At 47.2% G+C, this 19,082-nt stretch overlaps 1 protein-coding gene across 6 annotated transcripts in view; it reads left to right on the top strand.

Moving 5' to 3' along the window:
• The window catches only part of PPP1R12B (protein phosphatase 1 regulatory subunit 12B), a 219,397-nt gene that overhangs the window by 197,740 nt on the left and 2,575 nt on the right, over window positions 1–19,082 (top strand). For all 6 annotated transcript variants that reach the window (XM_030220573.1, XM_030220570.1, XM_030220572.1 and 3 more), the window contains 2 exons: window positions 3,080–3,130; window positions 4,095–4,145. In XM_030220573.1, the coding sequence (XP_030076433.1) occupies window positions 3,080–3,130; window positions 4,095–4,145 (102 nt within the window). The remainder of the gene's footprint in view (window positions 1–3,079; window positions 3,131–4,094; window positions 4,146–19,082) is intronic.

The following is a 19,082-nucleotide window of genomic DNA, read 5'->3' on the forward strand; positions in this document are numbered from 1 at the left end:
CTGCTTATCCGACATTGCTGCCTGGATGTCCAACCACCACCTGAAACTGAACCATGTCCAAGACCGAGCTTATCGTCTTTCCACCAAAACCCACTTCTCCTCTTCCTCCACTTTCTATCTCAGTTGATAACACCCTCATCATCCCCGTCTCATCTGCCCGCAACCTCGGAGTCATCTTTGACTCCTCTCTCTCCTTCTCTGCGCATATCCAGCAGATAGCCAAGACCTGTCGCTTCTTCCTCTTTAACATCAGCAAAATTCGCCCTTTCCTCTCTGAACACACCACCCGAACTCTCGTCCACGCTCTCATTACCTCTCGCCTGGACTACTGCAACTTACTCCTCACCGGCCTCCCACTTAGCCATCTATCCCCCCTTCAATCTGTTCAGAACTCTGCTGCACGTCTCATATTCCGCCAGAACCGATATACATTAAAGAGTTTTTTTTGCACCAAATACAGTTATTTTTTTAATACCCTTTTTCTTACCACCTTACAGTCATTTCAGTTTTAACACAATGACAAAATTCCTTCCTTTTAAACCCACAAACATCACTTTTATATATAAAATTTAAATATTCTTTCAGAAAGCTGTGGCTTGTTCTAAATCATCTCCTCCTAAAGAGCCTATAATATAAGTTGAGTGTGTATTGGATTTATTACTTTATATATTGCTTTGTACAAGCTGTTAAAGCAGTGACGAATTGGAAGCCACATTGAGCCTGCAAAGAGGTGGGATAATGTGGGATACAAATGTAATAAATAAAATATTGGTGGTAATAAGTAGTATAGCAATACAGCCTACAATCCAAAAGCACAGGATCTAAAAAAATGAATTAAAACATTGCTGGAACAGCCAAGCTTTTAAGGGCTTTCTAATACTAAAATAATAAGAAGCAGTATGTAATAGAGACTTGCACGGGAATGGGGTTCGCGGGAATCCTGCAGAATCCGCAAGTTTCCTGCGGGGACGGAAGCTGTTCCTGCGGAGTTCCCGCTGGGACGAAGAAACAATTCCTGCGGGGTTCCCGTGGAAGTGTATGCTGCACTTGTGCCAGCCTCTCACCGAGTACAGAGTTCTTTGAGTGCTGTCTCCTCCTCCTTGGTTTAACAGCACAGATGCAGAAAGTCTCCATTAAGGAGGTGGTAGAGACAGAAATGGTGACGGAATTCAAAAAGGCATGGGATGAACACAGAGGATCTCTAATTAGAAAATGGAAGTTATAAAAAACCTAAACTTAAATGGCTGCATGTGTGTGGATGTGTCGAGTGACGCTTAGATGGTGACTCCGGCTGTGATGAACTAGGGCTGATACTGGGTAGACTTTTGTATGGTCAGTGTCTTATATATAGCAGTCTGGTTTAGGATGGACTGGAAAGGGCTTAGCAACTTTAGTGGCTGGAACACAAGGACAGTTCTTGGCAGACTTTTATGGTCTGTTTCCCGCAAATGAGAAGACAAATAGTCTGGAGTGGGCTTCGACGACAATTCCAGCAGTTGGAACATAAGGATAGGGCTGGGCGGCCTTCTATGGTCTATGTCCCAGGAACGCCAAAGAAAGACCATAATTATGTATATAATATCACTTTCATTGTTGATTTAATTATGAATTGATAATAAGCGTGACTATTGGGCAGACTGGACCATTCAGGTTTTTATCTGCTGTCACTATGTTACGGGTGGAGATGGTTAAGATTTCTGTCCCCATGCAACTCTCTAGTATGTAATTCATCTGGCAAAGAATTCCAGAGCAAAGGGACAACATTAGCAGCATAAGCCAGTCAAAATGTAGCATGTGTTTGTCTGTCTGATATCACTGACACATTTTAAAGCTCATGGGGATTTTCTAAAGCAGCTTATTTATTATTATTATTAATTTGGATTTTGCTCACACAGTGGAGGAGTAGCCTAGTGGTTAGTGCAGTGGACTTTGATCCTGGGGAACCGAGTTCGATTCCCACTGCAGCTCCTTGTGACTCTGGACAAGTCACTTAACTCTCCATTGCCCCTGGTACAAAATAAATACCTGAATATATGTAAACCGCTTTGAATGTAGTTGCAAAAACCTCAGAAAGGCGGTATTTCAAGTCCCATTTCCCTTTCCCTGTTTGAGATTCTATATGGAATATTGCTACTATTGGAGATTCTAGATGGAATGTTGCTACTATTTGAGATTCTACATGGAACGTTGCTAATCCACTAGCAACATTCCATGTAGAAGCCTGCCCTTGTAGATCAGCAACGCGGCCGCGCAGGCTTCTGTTTCTGTGAGTCTGACGTCCTGCACGTACGTGCAGGACGTCAGACTCACAAAAACAGAAGCCTGCGCAGCCGCATTGGTGATCTGCAAGGGCAGGCTTCTACATGGAATGTTGCTAGTGGAGGAGTAGCCTAGTGGTTAGTGCAGTGGACTTTGATCCTGGGGAACCGAGTTCGATTCCCACTGCAGCTCCTTGTGACTCTGGACAAGTCACTTAACCCTCCATTGCCCCTGGTACAAAATAAGTACCTGAATATATGTAAAACCGGTTTGAATGTAGTTGTAAAAACCTCAGAAAGGCAGTATATCAAGTCCCATTTCCCTTCCCCCCCCCCCCCCCCCCCCCCCCTTTTTTTTTTCAGTAGTAGCTCAAGGTGAGTTACATTCAGGTATGCTGGGTATTTCCCTGTCCTTGGAGGACTCGCAAACTAATTTTGTATCTGAGGCAATGGAGGGTTAAGTGACTTGCCCAGGATCACAAGGAGCAGCAGTGGGATTTGAACCTGGATGTCAAGACCGGTGCTCTAACCACTAGGCCACTCCTTGAAAACGTTACCCTATGTTTTATAAAGGATTGGTGCCACTACCCTTTCCAATGTTCTTGTGAGTGTATCCACAATGAATATTTATGAGTTAGGTTTGCATGTGCTATCTCCATTGTATGCAGATCTAATTCACGAATATTCATTGCAAATATTCCGAAAAGGCTGGTATTCCCCCGGGACAGGTTTGGGAACCACTGAACTAAAGGAAACTTGTTTGTCATTGCTGGAATTAGCACACTCCTTCTTTTAACAATTTCTTGTTTTGTTTTCTGCAGAAACATGATAAAACTTCAGATAGGTCAACAATATTAGAAACGGAAAAAAGGGTGAGCTGCTTTTTGTGTATATGTTTTAATGTTTTGCCTTGTTTATGCTTTGATTGAATGTTGCAGTCTCACCATGTCAGAAAATGAGATTTGGTACATAGTAAAGGGTGCAATGTATGAGATATACCCCAGCAGTCATGGCTGCATGTCTGCAAGGAGGTAACATCAGGGGCTATCCCAGAAAATATTTCTTCACAGAAAGGGTGGCGGGTCCATGGAATGCAGTCCTGAGGGAAGTGGTGGAGTCGGAAATGGTTCTAGAAATCATGGGTTAAGCAGAGAGGATCCCTACATGCAAAGAAGTGAAGAAAAGCCAGAAAGCAGCAGGGTGTATGGCTATGCACCAGGAATGAAATTGGGCAGACTAGCTGGATATTCACTTCCTATCTGGTATTATTTTCTTTGATAAACGTTCATCGCTATGAACAAAAACAGAAATCTGGTGGGTAGAATGTTTTATCATCTGCCAGTCCATACATTTTGTGATGATGATATACAGTTAAGTAGCTATGCTGGATATATTTTATAGTGATTTGAGAGGTCCCGTGAATCATGTTGTTCCTACAGATAGTTGGTTTTGTTTCTTCATAAGCTTTGATGCCTTATATCAGACCAACATAATGATCCAAAAATGAAAGGAAAGCTGAAGATCAGCTGAGGCCTATGGTATTGGAAAGAAAGTAAATCAAATGGATGTAGGTGGGCCTTTACTATCTTCATCTGCCATTGGATTCTGTGTACATATACATGAGCTTTCCAGTCCACATAGGTCTCCATCTCCAAATTAGTTGGGTAACACAATTCTCTCGTAATGTGTCCTATTTTTTTTTTTTTTTGTCTTTTGGTAAATGTTTATTGTTTAAGTTGTTATACTTCTATGTCTTTCCATCAGCTAAATTGTTGAGGTTTTGTTAGCAGGCGATCAAGACTTGTCCATTTCCTGATATGTTTCTCTTAAAAACAGGAGAAGAGAGCACTGGAAAGGAAATTGTCTGAGATGGAAGAAGAACTGAAGGTATAGAGGCAACGATTATTCTTGTTCTTTAAATTTATTGCCCATATTGTGATGACTTTGTTATGGGGTGACTTTTATAGAAGGGACATTTTGTTGTGCTATTTGCATATGTTGTGGGGTTTGCTGTCTGATTTGTACAAAGCAAACAATTTCATGCTTCTTGAGTGATCTGAAATATAATAATGTTCCCACGGGAAGCAGTTGTGGACGCCCAAAATCGGATTTCGATTATGCCGATTTGGGCGACCCTGAGAGAAGGATGCCCATCTCCCGATTTGTGTCGAAAGATGGGCGCCCTTCTCTTTTGAAAATAAGCCTGATATTGAGATAATTAAGTCTCACTATATAATTTATGACGAAAACTAATGCCTAATTTAGTAGTCACCCCCTGGACCAACTCCATCCTGTTTATATCTTTTTGAAGGTGTGGTACACAATATTCTAAATGAAGTCCCACCATAGTTATACGGGGGCATTATCACCTCCTTTTTCTTACTGGTCATGCCTTGCCCTATATGCACCTAAGTAGCCTTCTAGCTTTTGTCTTTTCTGTTTGTTTGTTTGTTTGTTTGTTTGGCTACCTTAAGATCGTCACATACTGTTGGGGAAGTAGGGAGTGGGGATTGCTGGATAGTAATTATATGATGTTACAATGACACATACTGAAGAGTCACAGTATGTCATATGCAATTGTTTTGGGGGGGTTTCTTTGTTTGTTTGTGCATAGTAAACTAAATTTAAATTTACAAAAAAAATTCATCACATACAATCACACCCAGGTCCTTCTCCTCTTTAAAGTTATTCACCCTCTAAACTGTACCGTTCCCTCAGATGTTTGCAGTCCAAATGCATGACCCTGTATTTTTTAGCATTACATCTTAGCTGCCAAATTCAAGACCATTCCTCAAGCTTCAGGACTTCCTTATGGTTGCCAAGAGTTCTTTGACAGCCTTGCGAGACCTTTGGCAGTTTCGCAAGGCTGCCGCAGGAACTCTCAGCAGCCATTTTTAGAAAAAGGGCCACTTAATTGACAGGCCTATCCCTAAGCTTAGGGAATAACTCTTTAGTTTGCAGTAATCTGAATCATGTTCACTGTCCGTTGGTTACTCATTTCTCTTTCTTTATTGCTTCACCTTGGTGCACTGGTTAGTAAAGGGTCTTGTGTAGTATGAAGATATCTACTTGATGTTCAGGTACTTTTGAAGTACCACACGGTTTGTTTCTTCTAAAGCAACAAATGAACATGGTTGAAAAAAGATCAGCCTTTTTAACTGCACAGAGTATAGTTAGTTTTCTTTCATAAGGGAATGGAGGGAATGTACTTAGGATTTTACAGTGGTAAAACAAAAAGTTGTTGATTGTCCATGTTTCTGTGGTCTTGATGGAATCCAGTTGCAGAGTTTCCAAGGAGGATCAACAATTAGATCCAGCAGGGTCTGGAATGAGTGAGAATGTTTTATAGAAGTACATAAACCATTAATGGACTGGAAGCCATTATCTCGATATTGACGTTACGTCCTGCTTAGACCCTTCCAAGCATTCAGAACTCTTGGGTGTTGCTGCCCTTTGCCCTTCCTTCCTTTCCAGCCCACTTTCAACTTTTCCAACAAGAAACCTTTCTGGTTCAGGCTTAGGTCATTTGAAGAGGGAAAAGTTATTATAGATTCTGAAGTCCCAGTGGGCCATGACTCACTGACTTTCTGAATGCACTGATTACTGTGGAACAGAAGCCTGCTGATAGGCTGCTGTTGCTAGAAATGTCAAAGGTCAGCAAATCAGTCTAAGTGTCGTGTTCATGGCTGCTCTATAATGTTTATTAAAGGTGACTGCTTGTAAATTCCATTAGGTGACTTCAGTTATCTTTCACTAAACATAACATTCTGCTTTGTGCATTTTCATTCCTATTAGTAACCTCTGCAGCTTCTGGCAGTTGAAGAAAAGAATAAACACCACTTTCAACTCACTTTTCCATGTCCCACTTGTTTCTCTGTGTGGTCTGTGTTTTTCTCTCTGTGTATCTTTGTTTCTGCTGGGTATCTTCCTCTCTGCAGAACCTCCATCAAGTAAGATAGTTGCACAGTGCAACGAGTGAGTGATGGTTACTGGCAAAAGAGAGGGTCCTGGCCAAGGTAGTAAGCCAAACTCGGAAGGACACTGAGCTTTCTAAAATAGGAGAGATCTGACTCTCTCTTCCAGACCAAATCTTTGTGCATATCGTTTATACACAGGTGTTTCTGCTCTTGTTTTAAGATATTTTTCCCTTCCCTTTTTCTTCATTTGTATTTTCAAGACTTCTTTTTATCTCCTTTTTTTCTTCCTGTTTTTTTTTATTTTTTTTTTATTATTATTTCAATCAAAATCACAAGTAAATTTACTTGACAGGAAAAAAGCAACTAAAGAATACTGATTTACCCAAAATTTCCTCAAAAATAAGAATAAAGAAAAACATCTCCTTTTTAGATGCTTTAAAGTCCACAATGGTGAGTCCAAGTTATCAATAACTGGAGATATAAGGAAAAGAAATTAAACATTTCAAATATGCTTTAACCAAAAACAAGATTTCAGCGTTACAGGCTTGGTATATATTCACTTATAGAGCTCTCTTTGATGTTAAGAAGGAGCATAGTTGGGAAGGGTCAAAATACACATATTTGACATTCTGATAATTAACCAAACATTTACATGGATATTTTAAATAAAACGTTGCTCCTAATTGGAGCGTCTCCTGTTTCAACTGCAAGAACTTTTGCCTACGCTTCTGCGTGTCCCTCGACAAGTCAGGAAATATCCGAGTTTGTAATCCTCTAAAGGTTTTCTCTTTCTTTTGGAAAAATTTCTTTAATATCCATGACTTGTCTGAGGTCAACGCAACCGTGGCAAGTAGAGTTGAGGCAGTAAGTTGTTCACTATCTGAACTTTCTATCAATGCAGAGACATCTATTGCCTGATTATTTAAATGTTGTTCTTCTTTTTTACCCGGGATATAAAAAACCTGGGAGATAGGGGGAAACTGATCTTCACCAATTTCAAGAACTTCTTTGAAGTAATTTCTTAGCATTTCCCTCGGAGAAACCAGAGGTTGCAAGGGAAAGTTTATAAAACGCAAGTTATTATTTTTTAAACTGTTTTCAAGAAACTCCGATTTTCTCCTTAGGTTTACCAAGTCTTTAACAATTGTTGTTTGCATAGTTTGTATCTGTTGTACTTCTTTTTCAAGATTTTCAGTTTGTGAGGCCACAAAATTAAGTTTAGTTTCTACTTCCTTCAGTTTCCCATTCAATAAGGAAATTTCTTCAGACATCTTTTTCGTCTGAGGGCATAAAGCCTTGCCAAGTTCCACAATTAGATGCCAGAGATTGTCTAAAGTTACTTCGGTAGGTTTTTTAAAAGGAAAAATCTCTTCTACCTCAGTGTGTATCAGACTCTTCTCCGAGGACAAGCAGGCTGCTTGTTCTCACGACTGGGTTGACGTCCGCGGCAGCCCCCACCAACCGGAAAAAGCTTCGCGGGACGGTCGGCACGCAGGGCACGCCCACCGCGCATGCGCGGCCGTCTTCCCGCCCGTGCGCGACCGCTCCCGCCAGTTACTTTTTTCCCGCGACTGAGAGAGTCGTGTTTTTGCAACTCTCTCGTTTCAGCCGCCGGAATTTTCGACCGCGTTTACGCGGGTCGTCGCTCTTGGCCCTTTTGGCCTCTTCTTCTTTCAGTTTCGTTTGTTATCCAAAAAAAAAAAAAAAAAAAAAAAGAATTTTGCGCGTGTGGAGCACGCGCTCCTCCTTTTTCCCTCGCTTTCTAGCGGGGACGCCTCGTTGCGGCCTAGTGGCCGCTCGGTCGGTTTCAATTTTCGTGGTGTGATTTTAGCCACCATTGCCGACTTTGACTTCGCCGACGCGATTTTTCCGTCGATGTCCTCGAAGGTCCCGAGTGGATTTAAAAAGTGTGGTCGCTGCGGCCGGCCGATCTCGCAGACCGACACCCACGCTTGGTGCCTCCAGTGCCTCGGGCCGGAGCACAATCTCAAGTCGTGTGCTTTGTGTCTCGGTCTCCGGAAACGGACTCAGGTTGCGAGGCAAGTTCTGCGGGACCGTCTTTTTGGAACTTGCGCCGGCCCCTCGACGTCGACCTCGACGGCATCGGTATCGAAGGCCGGTTCTTCGGTACCGGTATCGATGCCCGAGACATCGGCACCGATGGCAGCGACCCCAGGAGAACAGGTCCCGTCGGCCCGCCGGTCCGCCGGCGAGAGTGGGGGTAGAGAGACCGCGTGGGCAGTCGGCCCCGGTCCCTCCCTCAACTCGTGAGCCACGGGACCGAACCCTGTCGGACCCGGTACCTCGAGACCGAGGGGGATCGACCTCCTCCTCCTCCATGCCCTCCGGCACCGGTGACGTGCACCGGAAGAAGGACAAGAAGCGCCGTCACCGGGAGCCCTCGGTGCCTGAGGAGGTGTCGACGCCGAAGCGTCATCACAGAGAGGAGAGATCTCCGTCGGTGGTGGAGGTACCGACGCGTCGGGGTTCCGGCACCTCGGTGCCGTCTCCTGGCCCCCAGCAGCTTCTGGCACCGACACCCTTGCCGGCCCCACCGCCTTTCTCGGCAGCGGGCCTGGACGAGTGCCTCAGAGCCATCCTTCCGGGGCTCCTGGAAGGGCTGATGCGCCAGGCTGTGCCGGCGCCGGGGGTGCTTGCGCCCTCGGCGCCGATGACTGTGGCGCCGGCGAGCTCTAGCCCGGCGCCGGGGCAGTCGACACCGCCGCCGCTTGCGGTGCCGGTCTCGACAGCCACGCAGGTGGAGTCCCCGTCGACGTCGATGGAGGGAGCTCCGTCCCCGCCGGCGCGGGAGTCCACCGCTCGACGACACCGAGGCCTCGGTGCCTCGACGTCGAGCCGGGCCCGGTACCGGACTCAGCTACATGAGCTAATGTCCGATACCGAGGATGAGGACTCGTGGGGGGAAGAGGAGGACCCGAGATATTTCTCCTCAGAGGAGTCTACGGGCCTTCCCTCGGACCCCACGCCGTCACCGGAGAGGAAGCTCTCACCTCCTGAGAGTCTCTCCTTTGCCTCCTTTGTGCGGGATATGTCTATAAGCATTCCCTTTCCCGTGGTCTCTGTGGAAGAGCCGAGGGCCGAGATGCTCGAGGTCCTCGACTATCCATCACCACCTAGAGAGTCCTCCACGGTACCGCTGCACAATGTCCTGAAGGAGACGCTGCTCCGGAACTGGGTGCGACCATTAACTAATCCCACCATTCCCAAGAAAGCAGAGTCCCAGTACAGGATCCACTCTGACCCAGAGCTCATGCGGCCCCAGTTGCCCCATGACTCAGCGGTCGTGGATTCTGCTCTCAAGAGGGCACGGAGTTCGAGGGATACCGCCTCGGCGCCCCCGGGGCGGGAGTCTCGCACTCTGGACTCATTTGGGAGGAAGGCCTACCAGTCCTCCATGCTCGTGACCCGCATCCAATCGTACCTGCTCTATATGAGCATCCACATGCGGACCAATGTGCAACAGCTGGCGGACCTGGTCGATAAGCTCCCGCCGGAGCAGTCCAGGCCTTATCAGGAGGTGGTCAGGCAGCTGAAGGCGTGCAGAAAGTTCCTGTCCAGGGGGATTTTTGACACCTGTGACGTGGCATCTCGTGCTGCGGCCCAAGGTATAGTGATGCGCAGGCTCTCATGGCTGCGTGCCTCTGACCTGGACAACCGCACCCAGCAGAGACTGGCCGACGTCCCTTGCCGGGGGGATAACATTTTCGGTGAGAAGGTCGAGCAGATGGTGGACCAACTGCATCAGCGGGAAACCGCTCTCGACAAGCTCTCCCACCGGGCGCCTTCAGCACCCGCCCCCACGGGTGGGCGTTTTTTCCCGGGCACGGCAGGCTGCACCCTATTCTTTTGCAAAGCGTAGGTACAACCAGCCGGCCCGAAGGCCTCGTCAGGCACAGGGACAGCCCCAGCGCGCTCGTTCTCGTCAACAGCGTGCGCCTAAGCAGCCCCCTGCGCCTCCACAGCAAAAGCCGGGGACGGGCTTTTGACTGGATCCACGGGAACATAGCCGCCCTACAAGTGTCCGTACCGGACGATCTGCCGGTCGGAGGGAGGTTAAAATTTTTTCACCAAAGGTGGCCTCTCATAACCTCCGACCAGTGGGTTCTCCAAATAGTGCGGTGCGGATACGCCCTGAATTTGGCCTCCCTGCCTCCAAATTGTCCTCCAGGAGCTCAGTCTTTCAGCTCCCATCACAAGCAGGTACTTGCAGAGGAACTCTCCGCCCTTCTCAGCGCCAATGCGGTCGAGCCCGTACCACCCGGGCAGGAAGGGCAGGGATTCTATTCCAGGTACTTCCTTGTGGAAAAGAAAACAGGGGGGATGCGTCCCATCCTAGACCTGAGAGGCCTGAACAAATTCCTGGTCAAAGAAAAGTTCAGGATGCTTTCCTTGGGCACCCTTCTGCCAATGATTCAGAAAAACGATTGGCTATGTTCCCTGGATTTAAAGGACGCATACACTCACATCCCGATACTGCCAGCTCACAGACAGTATCTCAGATTCCGCCTGGGCGCACGGCACTTTCAGTATTGTGTGCTGCCCTTTGGGCTCGCCTCTGCCCCACGAGTGTTTACAAAGTGCCTCGTGGTGGTAGCGGCCTACCTACGCAAGCTGGGAGTGCACGTGTTCCCATATCTCGACGATTGGCTGGTCAAGAACACCTCGGAGGCAGGAGCCCTCCGGTCCATGCAGTGCACTATTCAACTTCTGGAGCTGCTGGGGTTTGTGATAAATTACCCAAAGTCCCATCTCCAGCCAACTCAGTCTCTGGAATTCATAGGAGCGCTGCTGAATTCCCAGACGGCTCAGGCCTACCTTCCCGAAGCGAGGGCCACCAATCTCTTGGCCCTGGCTTCGCAGACCAGAGCGTCTCAGCAGATCACAGCTCGGCAGATGTTGAGACTTCTGGGTCATATGGCCTCCACAGTTCATGTGACTCCCATGGCTCGTCTTCACATGAGATCTGCTCAATGGACCCTAGCTTCCCAGTGGTTCCAAGCCACCGGGAATCTAGAAGATGTCATCCGCCTCTCCACCAGTTGTCGCACTTCACTGCTCTGGTGGACCATCCGGACCAATTTGACCCTGGGACGTCCATTCCAAGTTCCGCAGCCCACGAAAGTGCTGACGACGGATGCATCTCGCCTGGGGTGGGGAGCCCATGTCGATGGGCTCCACACTCAGGGTCTGTGGTCCCTCCAGGAAAAGGATCTGCAGATCAACCTCCTGGAGCTCCGAGCGATCTGGAACGCACTGAAGGCTTTCAGAGATCGGCTGTCCTGTCAAATTATCCAAATTCGGACAGACAATCAGGTTGCAATGTATTACGTCAACAAGCAGGGGGGCACCGGATCTCGCCCCCTGTGCCAGGAGGCCGTCGGGATGTGGCGTTGGGCGTGTCGGTTCGGCATGCTCCTCCAAGCCACATACCTGGCAGGCGTAAACAACAGTCTGGCCGACAGACTGAGCAGAGTCATGCAACCGCACGAGTGGTCGCTCCATGCCAGAGTGGTACGCAAGATCTTCCGAGCGTGGGGCACCCCCTCGGTGGACCTTTTCGCCTCTCAGACCAACCACAAGCTGCCTCTGTTCTGTTCCAGACTTCAGGCACACGGCAGGCTAGCGTCGGATGCCTTTCTCCTCCATTGGGGGACCGGCCTCCTGTATGCTTATCCTCCCATACCTTTGGTGGGGAAGACCTTACTGAAGCTCAAGCAAGACCGCGGCACCATGATTCTGATAGCGCCCTTTTGGCCCCGTCAGATCTGGTTCCCTCTTCTTCTGGAGTTGTCCTCCGAAGAACCATGGAGATTGGAGTGTTTTCCGACTCTCATTTCGCAGAACGACGGAGCGTTGCTGCACCCCAACCTTCAGTCTCTGGCTCTCACGGCCTGGATGTTGAGGGCGTAGACTTCACTGCGTTGGGTCTGTCTGAGGGTGTCTCCCGGGTCTTGCTTGCCTCTAGGAAGGATTCCACTAAAAAGAGTTACTTTTTCAAGTGGAGGAGGTTTGTCGTGTGGTGTGAGAGCATGGCCCTAGAACCTCGTTCTTGCCCTGCACAGAACCTGCTTGAATACCTTCTGCACTTATCAGAGTCTGGCCTCAAGACCAACTCAGTAAGGAATCACCTTAGTGCGATTAGTGCTTACCATTATCGTGTGGAAGGTAAAGCCATCTCTGGAGAGCCTTTAGTCGTTCGATTCATGAGAGGCTTGCTTTTGTCAAAGCCCCCTATCAAGCCTCCTACTGTGTCATGGGATCTCAACGTCGTCCTCACCCAGCTGATGAAACCTCCTTTTGAGCCACTGAATACCTGCCATCTGAAGTACTTGACCTGGAAGGTCATTTTCCTGGTGGCAGTTACTTCCGCTCGTAGGGTCAGTGAGCTTCAAGCCCTAGTAGCTCATGCTCCATATACCAAATTTCATCACAACAGAGTAGTGCTCCGCACTCACCCAAAGTTCCTGCCGAAGGTGGTGTCGGAGTTCCATCTTAACCAGTCAATTGTCTTGCCAACATTCTTCCCCAGGCCGCATACCCGCCCTGCTGAACGTCAGTTGCACACATTGGACTGCAAGAGAGCATTGGCCTTCTACTTGGAGCGGACACAGCCCCACAGACAGTCCGCCCAATTGTTTATTTCTTTCGACCCTAACAGGCTAGGGGTCGCTGTCGGGAAACGCACCATCTCTAATTGGCTAGCAGATTGCATTTCCTTCACTTACGCCCAGGCTGGGCTGACTCTTGAGGGTCATGTCACGGCTCATAGTGTCAGAGCCATGGCAGCGTCGGTGGCCCACTTGAAGTCAGCCACTATTGAAGAGATCTGCAAGGCTGCGACGTGGTCATCTGTCCACACATTCACATCTCATTACTGCCTCCAGCAGGATACCCGACGCGACAGTCGGTTCGGGCAGTCGGTGCTGCAGAATCTGTTTGGGGTGTAAATCCAACTCCACCCTCCAGGACCCGAATTTATTCTGGTCAGGCTGCACTCTCAGTTAGTTGTTCTTCGTAGGTCAATTTCTGTTGTACCCTCGCCGTTGCGAGGTTCAATTGACCTGGGTTATTGTTTTGAGTGAGCCTGAGAGCTAGGGATACCCCAGTCGTGAGAACAAGCAGCCTGCTTGTCCTCGGAGAAAGGGTATGATACATACCTGTAGCAGTTGTTCTCCGAGGACAGCAGGCTGATTGTTCTCACCTTCCCTCCCTCCTCCCCTTTGGAGTTGTGTTTCATACTTTATTGCTTGTCATTCAACTGGCGGGAGCGGTCGCGCACGGGCGGGAAGACGGCCGCGCATGCGCGGTGGGCGTGCCCTGCGTGCCGACCGTCCCGCGAAGCTTTTTCCGGTTGGTGGGGGCTGCCGCGGACGTCAACCCAGTCGTGAGAACAATCAGCCTGCTGTCCTCGGAGAACAACTGCTACAGGTATGTATCATACCCTACATTCCCAATTGTTCCTAACGTCTCCTCAGCTGATCTTCTTTCTATGGGAGCAGTCAAGGTGGGGGTTAACAAACTTCCCAAACCTTCCGACGAGGATAGAATTGCCTCCCGTTCCCCTCCGCTACCTGACTCTCCGGTCTTCGCGGTCGAGAACGCCTTCATCGGAGAACTGTTTCCAATTGGCTGAGGAGGCGGGTCTCTGCCGTCCGGGCTCAGCGAAACTTCCAGCCCAACGTTCACTCCACTTTCTCCAGCTAGTGGGTGAGCAAACGGGCCTTAGAGAAGATGGATTCCTCGGCTGCTGGGAGGCAGTCGCTGCAGCCCTTCCTCTCCTCTTCGGCATATTTACGATATTGTTCAGGAAAGAGAGAGACTCTAAAAACGCGTCCGTCTCATTCGGCGGCCATCTTGGACTCCTCTTTTTCTTCCTGTTTTTCAGTCTCTTTTTTTTCTTAACTTTGTACAGTCTTTAAGTGAGAAGGGGCCAGGAATACGTAAGAATTATCACCTGATGTGACCAGACACTTGCAGGGAAATTTAAGATAGAAAGTAGTTCCTACAGCCAAGACTCGGGGTCTAAGCTGCAGGAACACCTTACAACGTAATTGAGTAGGTCTGGCCTTGTCAGGGAATATAGTAATTTTCTGACCAAAGAACAGCACATCTTTTTTAGTAAAATAAGTCTTCAAAATAAGCATCGTATGTTCTTCTTTATAGAAAGACACCAAAGAGGTTGCTCTTTTTGTAATTGGTTCCTGAGAAGATTCTAGTTTCAGTCTGTCTTTAGCATTTTGCAGTCATCCACCTTCTGGTTATTTTTCTTATCTTTTTCTTTTCTCACTTCTTCTCATTCTCAGTAAGGGCCCCCTTTTTCCAAGCTGCAGTAAAAAGGGCCTTGCGTTGGTGTCGGCACGTGGGGCCCCTTTTACCAAGCTGCAGTAAAAAGGGCCTTGCGTTGGTGTCGGCACGTGGGGCCCCTTTTTCCAAGCTGCAGTAAAAGGGCCTTGCGTTGGTGTCGGCACATGGGGCCCCTTTTACCAAGCTGCAGTAAAAAGGGCCTTGCGTTGTTGTCGGCACGTGGGGCCCCTTTTACCAAGCTGCAGTAAAAAGGGCCTTGCGTTGGTGTCGGCACGTGGGGCCCCTTTTACCAAGCTGCAGTAAAAAGGGCCTTGCGTTGGTGTCGGCACGTGGGGCCCCTTTTACCAAGCTGCAGTAAAAAGGGCCTTGCGTTGGTGTCGGCACGTGGGGCCCCTTTTTCCAAGCTGCAGTAAAAAGGGCCTTGCGTTGGTGTCGGCACATGGGGCCCCTTTTACCAAGCTGCAGTAAAAAGGGCCTTGCGTTGTTGTCGGCACGTGGGGCCCCTTTTACCAAGCTGCAGTAAAAAGGGCCTTGCGTTGGTGTCGGCACGTGGGGCCCCTTTTACCAAGCTGCAGTAAAAAGGGCCTTGCGTTGGTGTCGGCACGTGGGGCCCCTTTTTCCAAGCTGCAGTAAAAAGGGCCTTGCGTTGGTGTCGGCACATGGGGCCCCTTTTACCAAGCTGCAGTAAAAAGGGCCTTGCGTTGTTGTCGGCACGTGGGGCCCCTTTTACCAAGCTGCAGTAAAAAGGGCCTTGCGTTGGTGTCGGCACGTGGGGCCCCTTTTACCAAGCTGCAGTAAAAAGGGCCTTGCGTTGGTGTCGGCACGTGGGGCCCCTTTTACCAAGCTGCAGTAAAAAGGGCCTTGCGTTGGTGTCGGCACGTGGGGCCCCTTTTACCAAGCTGCAGTAAAAAGGGCCTTGCGTTGGTGTCGGCACGTGGATTTGCCATGCGCCAAGGCCTCTGTTACCTCAGTGGGTAAAAGTAAAAAAAAAAAAAAAAATGGTGGTGCGGTAAGTGTACACTCGCTGCATGGCCATTTCTGGAGGGAGTCCTTACCACCATCTATTTAGGAGGTGTTTAGGGCTTCCGTGCTAACCCAGTGGTAACTGGACAGGGCCGCCGGGTAAGCCCCTGGTGTTTAAAAAAAAAATAATAATTCTTTCGCGCTGGGAGTGGCATTACCACCGGCTCCTGCAGTAGACCATCGGTAATTCCGGATTGGGGTGCAACAATGCCACAATAGCTGTACTGCGGCATTGTAAAAGGGTCCCCTAAGAGCTTGATATTAACGACAGTTCTTTGGTGTGATTAAATTAAGCAAATAATCACATTTAGACCTATTTAATTTATCGCGGGAAAAACACATTTTACCGTTCTGCAGTGCGTTTTTGAGTTTTTCATCTGCATCCGCTGCAATTCCATTAAAGTCATTACAGTTACCCATGGATGTGCCACGGTTTACCTCGGATTATGGCATTTCACTATCCCCATGTCATTCTCTAGGTAACAAAGTAGCTCAGTTTCCCCTTCTCATGTGATTTGCCGGGCTACGGAGGGTCTGCACTCCCTCAGCAGATGTACAAGTCAGCTTTCTAAATTCTGTTTCTTGCACTTCCCTGTCACTTTTAATTATGCCTTTGTATAGGCTAGTCTGGATGACTAAGCAAGGCTTCTATTTATTTCTGAATCCTACATGGCTCGGGCTTGGCATGAAGGTTCTTCCTTGTTTCTAAAAGGTCGGAGGTGAGAGATTCAAATCTAAAACACTGTTGCTATGAGGGGTCTCTATTTTATAGTCAGAGCAGAGTCTCTGCTACCACCAGAGCCGTTCCACTGGATTATACTGGACACTCATGTACCCTTCTACCCCTTTCTGGAATGGTTGGAAACCAGAAGATTCAGATAACACCCATTGGTGCTGAATTCCTCATACTTATACGTTTAATTCCTTTAAAAAAAAAAAAGCATGTAAAAAGCTTTTGTTCTGTGTGTGGTATAAGTTTATTTGACTACATGCTAGCAATTTTATAAATACAATCTGTCCTCAAGCTTTGTATAAGGAAACGAATAGACAGGCAATCCACATTATCCAACACGGACCACAAAGGAGCAGATCACACAGATGTAATCCAAAAATGATCAATTTTTTCACCACACACAAAGTATTAAGCAAATAAAATAAAAACCCAACAAGGCCATGTTTCGCCCTAACCAGGTCTGCATCAGGGGTTTCAATAACAATACTGCCAATAAGCATAAGAATATTAGTAAAACTTATAATAAAAACAGAACATAAATGTAAGAACAGACCAACATTCTGTCTACAGAAATAAAATATATGTACTGACAGTGTAACATATAAAAACTCCATTTAGAAAATCCATTTAAAAATGTGTGACTGTAATGGTTTTTCAAGTGAGTAAATATAGCGATTTTTCTTGGCAGATGGCCTTTTATAATTTATGTGGTTTTAACCCATTTTTTTATACGGTTCTTAATGCAATGATTTTTTAATGCTTATTTTTTAAGCTCTTGTTTGTTTGTTTTTTAATACATATGGCCACTTTTATGTGCCCTTATCTATTTTATGAGGTACGGGTTATGCTAGTTTTTTTTTCTTTTGTGACCTCTAACCTGTTAACAGTCATTATTTAAATCGCCAGTGAGCCACAGTGGTAGATTCATCACAAGACTTTTTGCTGCTTCTCTGGAATTAAAGGTAGAACTGCTGCCTCTCTCCTTTGATAATTATGTTTGAAGCTTTGCTGTTTATAGTAGAGAATTGGTACAGTGTACGTTCTACTAAAAAGGTCTTATTTTAATTGGCTTATTACCTGTAAGGTGATATAGAGGGGCATAATTGAACGAAAACGCCTATCTTCATGGGCGTTTATCTCCAAGAACGGGTCCGTGAAGGGGCGGACCGAACCGTATTTTGGGAAAAAATAGACGCCCATGTTTTATTCAACAATGTGTGAGCTGGGCGTTTTTGTTTTTCAGCGATAATGGAAAATGAAAGTGCCCAGCTCAAAAACGAATAAATCCAAGGCATTTGTTCATGGGAGGGGCCAGGATTCATAGTGCACTGGTCCCCCTCACATGCCAGGACATCAACCGGGCACCCTAGGGGGCACTTTTACAAAACCAAACAAAAAGGTAAAAGAGCTCCCAGGTGCATAGCACCCTTCCCTTGTGTGTTGAGCCCCCCAAATCCCCCTCAAAACCCACTGCCCACAAGTCTACACCATTACTATAGCCCTAAGGGGTGAAGGGGGGCACCTACATGTGGGTACAGTGGGTTTGGGGGGTTGGACGACTAATAAGCATTAAGCAGCACAATTGTAACAGATAGAGGGGATGGGCCTGGGTCCACCTGCCTGAAGTCCACTGCACCCCCTAACAACTCCTCCAGTGACCTGCATACTGCTGTCAGGGAGGTGGGTATGACATTTGAGGGTGAAAATAAAAAGTTGAGAAACTTCATTTTTTGTGGTGGGAGGGGGTTAGTGACCACTGGGGGAGTCAGGGGAGGTCATCCCCGATTCCCTCCAGTGGTCATCTGGTCATTTAGGGCACTTTATGGGGCCTTATTCGTGAAAAAACAGGGTCCAGGAAAAGTGTCCTAAATTCTAGCTAAAAACGCATACTTTTTTCCCATTATCGGTGAAATGCGCCCATCTCTGTTCGGCAGATAACCACGCCCCAGTTCCGCCTCTTACACGCCCCCATCAACTTTGTCCGCATCCGCGACGGATTGCAGTTGAAAACGTACAAAAATCGGCTTTCGATTATACCGCTTTATTCGTTTTTGTGAGATAAACGTCCATCTCCCGATTTAGGTCGGAACTTGGGCGTTTTTCTCGTTCGATTATAAGCAGGCTAGTGTGGAACCACCTTTAGGGTATGTATTTATCCCCGGATTCTATATAGCATGCCTAGAGTTACACGCGGTTCTGCACGTAAATCTAGGTGTATTCTATAACTACACGCATAGATTAATTGTTTTAACAAGCTGTTAAGCATTAACAGCTCTTAACAAGCAATAATGAGCACTAATTGGCAAAAATTAGAATTTACATGGGTACATTGCTAAGCGTATTATGTAATGTACTATGTCGAAATTCTAACGTGCGCAGGCAAAAAGGGGCATGGAAAGGGGCGTTTCACGGGCATTCCAAAATCTATGCGCGTTGTTATAAAATGTGGGCCATTGTGCGTGAATCTATGTGCAGGGATTTATACTAGCTTTTCGTTGGCATAAATAGATGCGCATAGATTTTGTTGCGTGAACTACACCTAAGCGTATTCTAAATACTGCATGTAGATTTATACAGGGTATTTAGAATACGCTTATGTGTGATTGCTTAGCACGCCTTACTTTTAAGTGCCAAATATAGAATCGGGCCCTTAATGTGTGTATTTTTCCCTAGCTTTGTGAGACACTGCAGTCATCCATTCCATTGTTATATTAAACTAACAGCCACACATATATAATTTTTTTAATGCATTTTCTAAATGGAGTTTTTATATGTTAAGCTGTCAGTACATATATTTTATTTCTGTAGATGGAATATTGGTCTGTT

Source organism: Microcaecilia unicolor, chromosome 12 (assembly GCF_901765095.1).
Source record: "Microcaecilia unicolor chromosome 12, aMicUni1.1, whole genome shotgun sequence".
In the NCBI taxonomy this organism is placed as follows: Eukaryota; Metazoa; Chordata; class Amphibia; order Gymnophiona; family Siphonopidae; genus Microcaecilia; species Microcaecilia unicolor.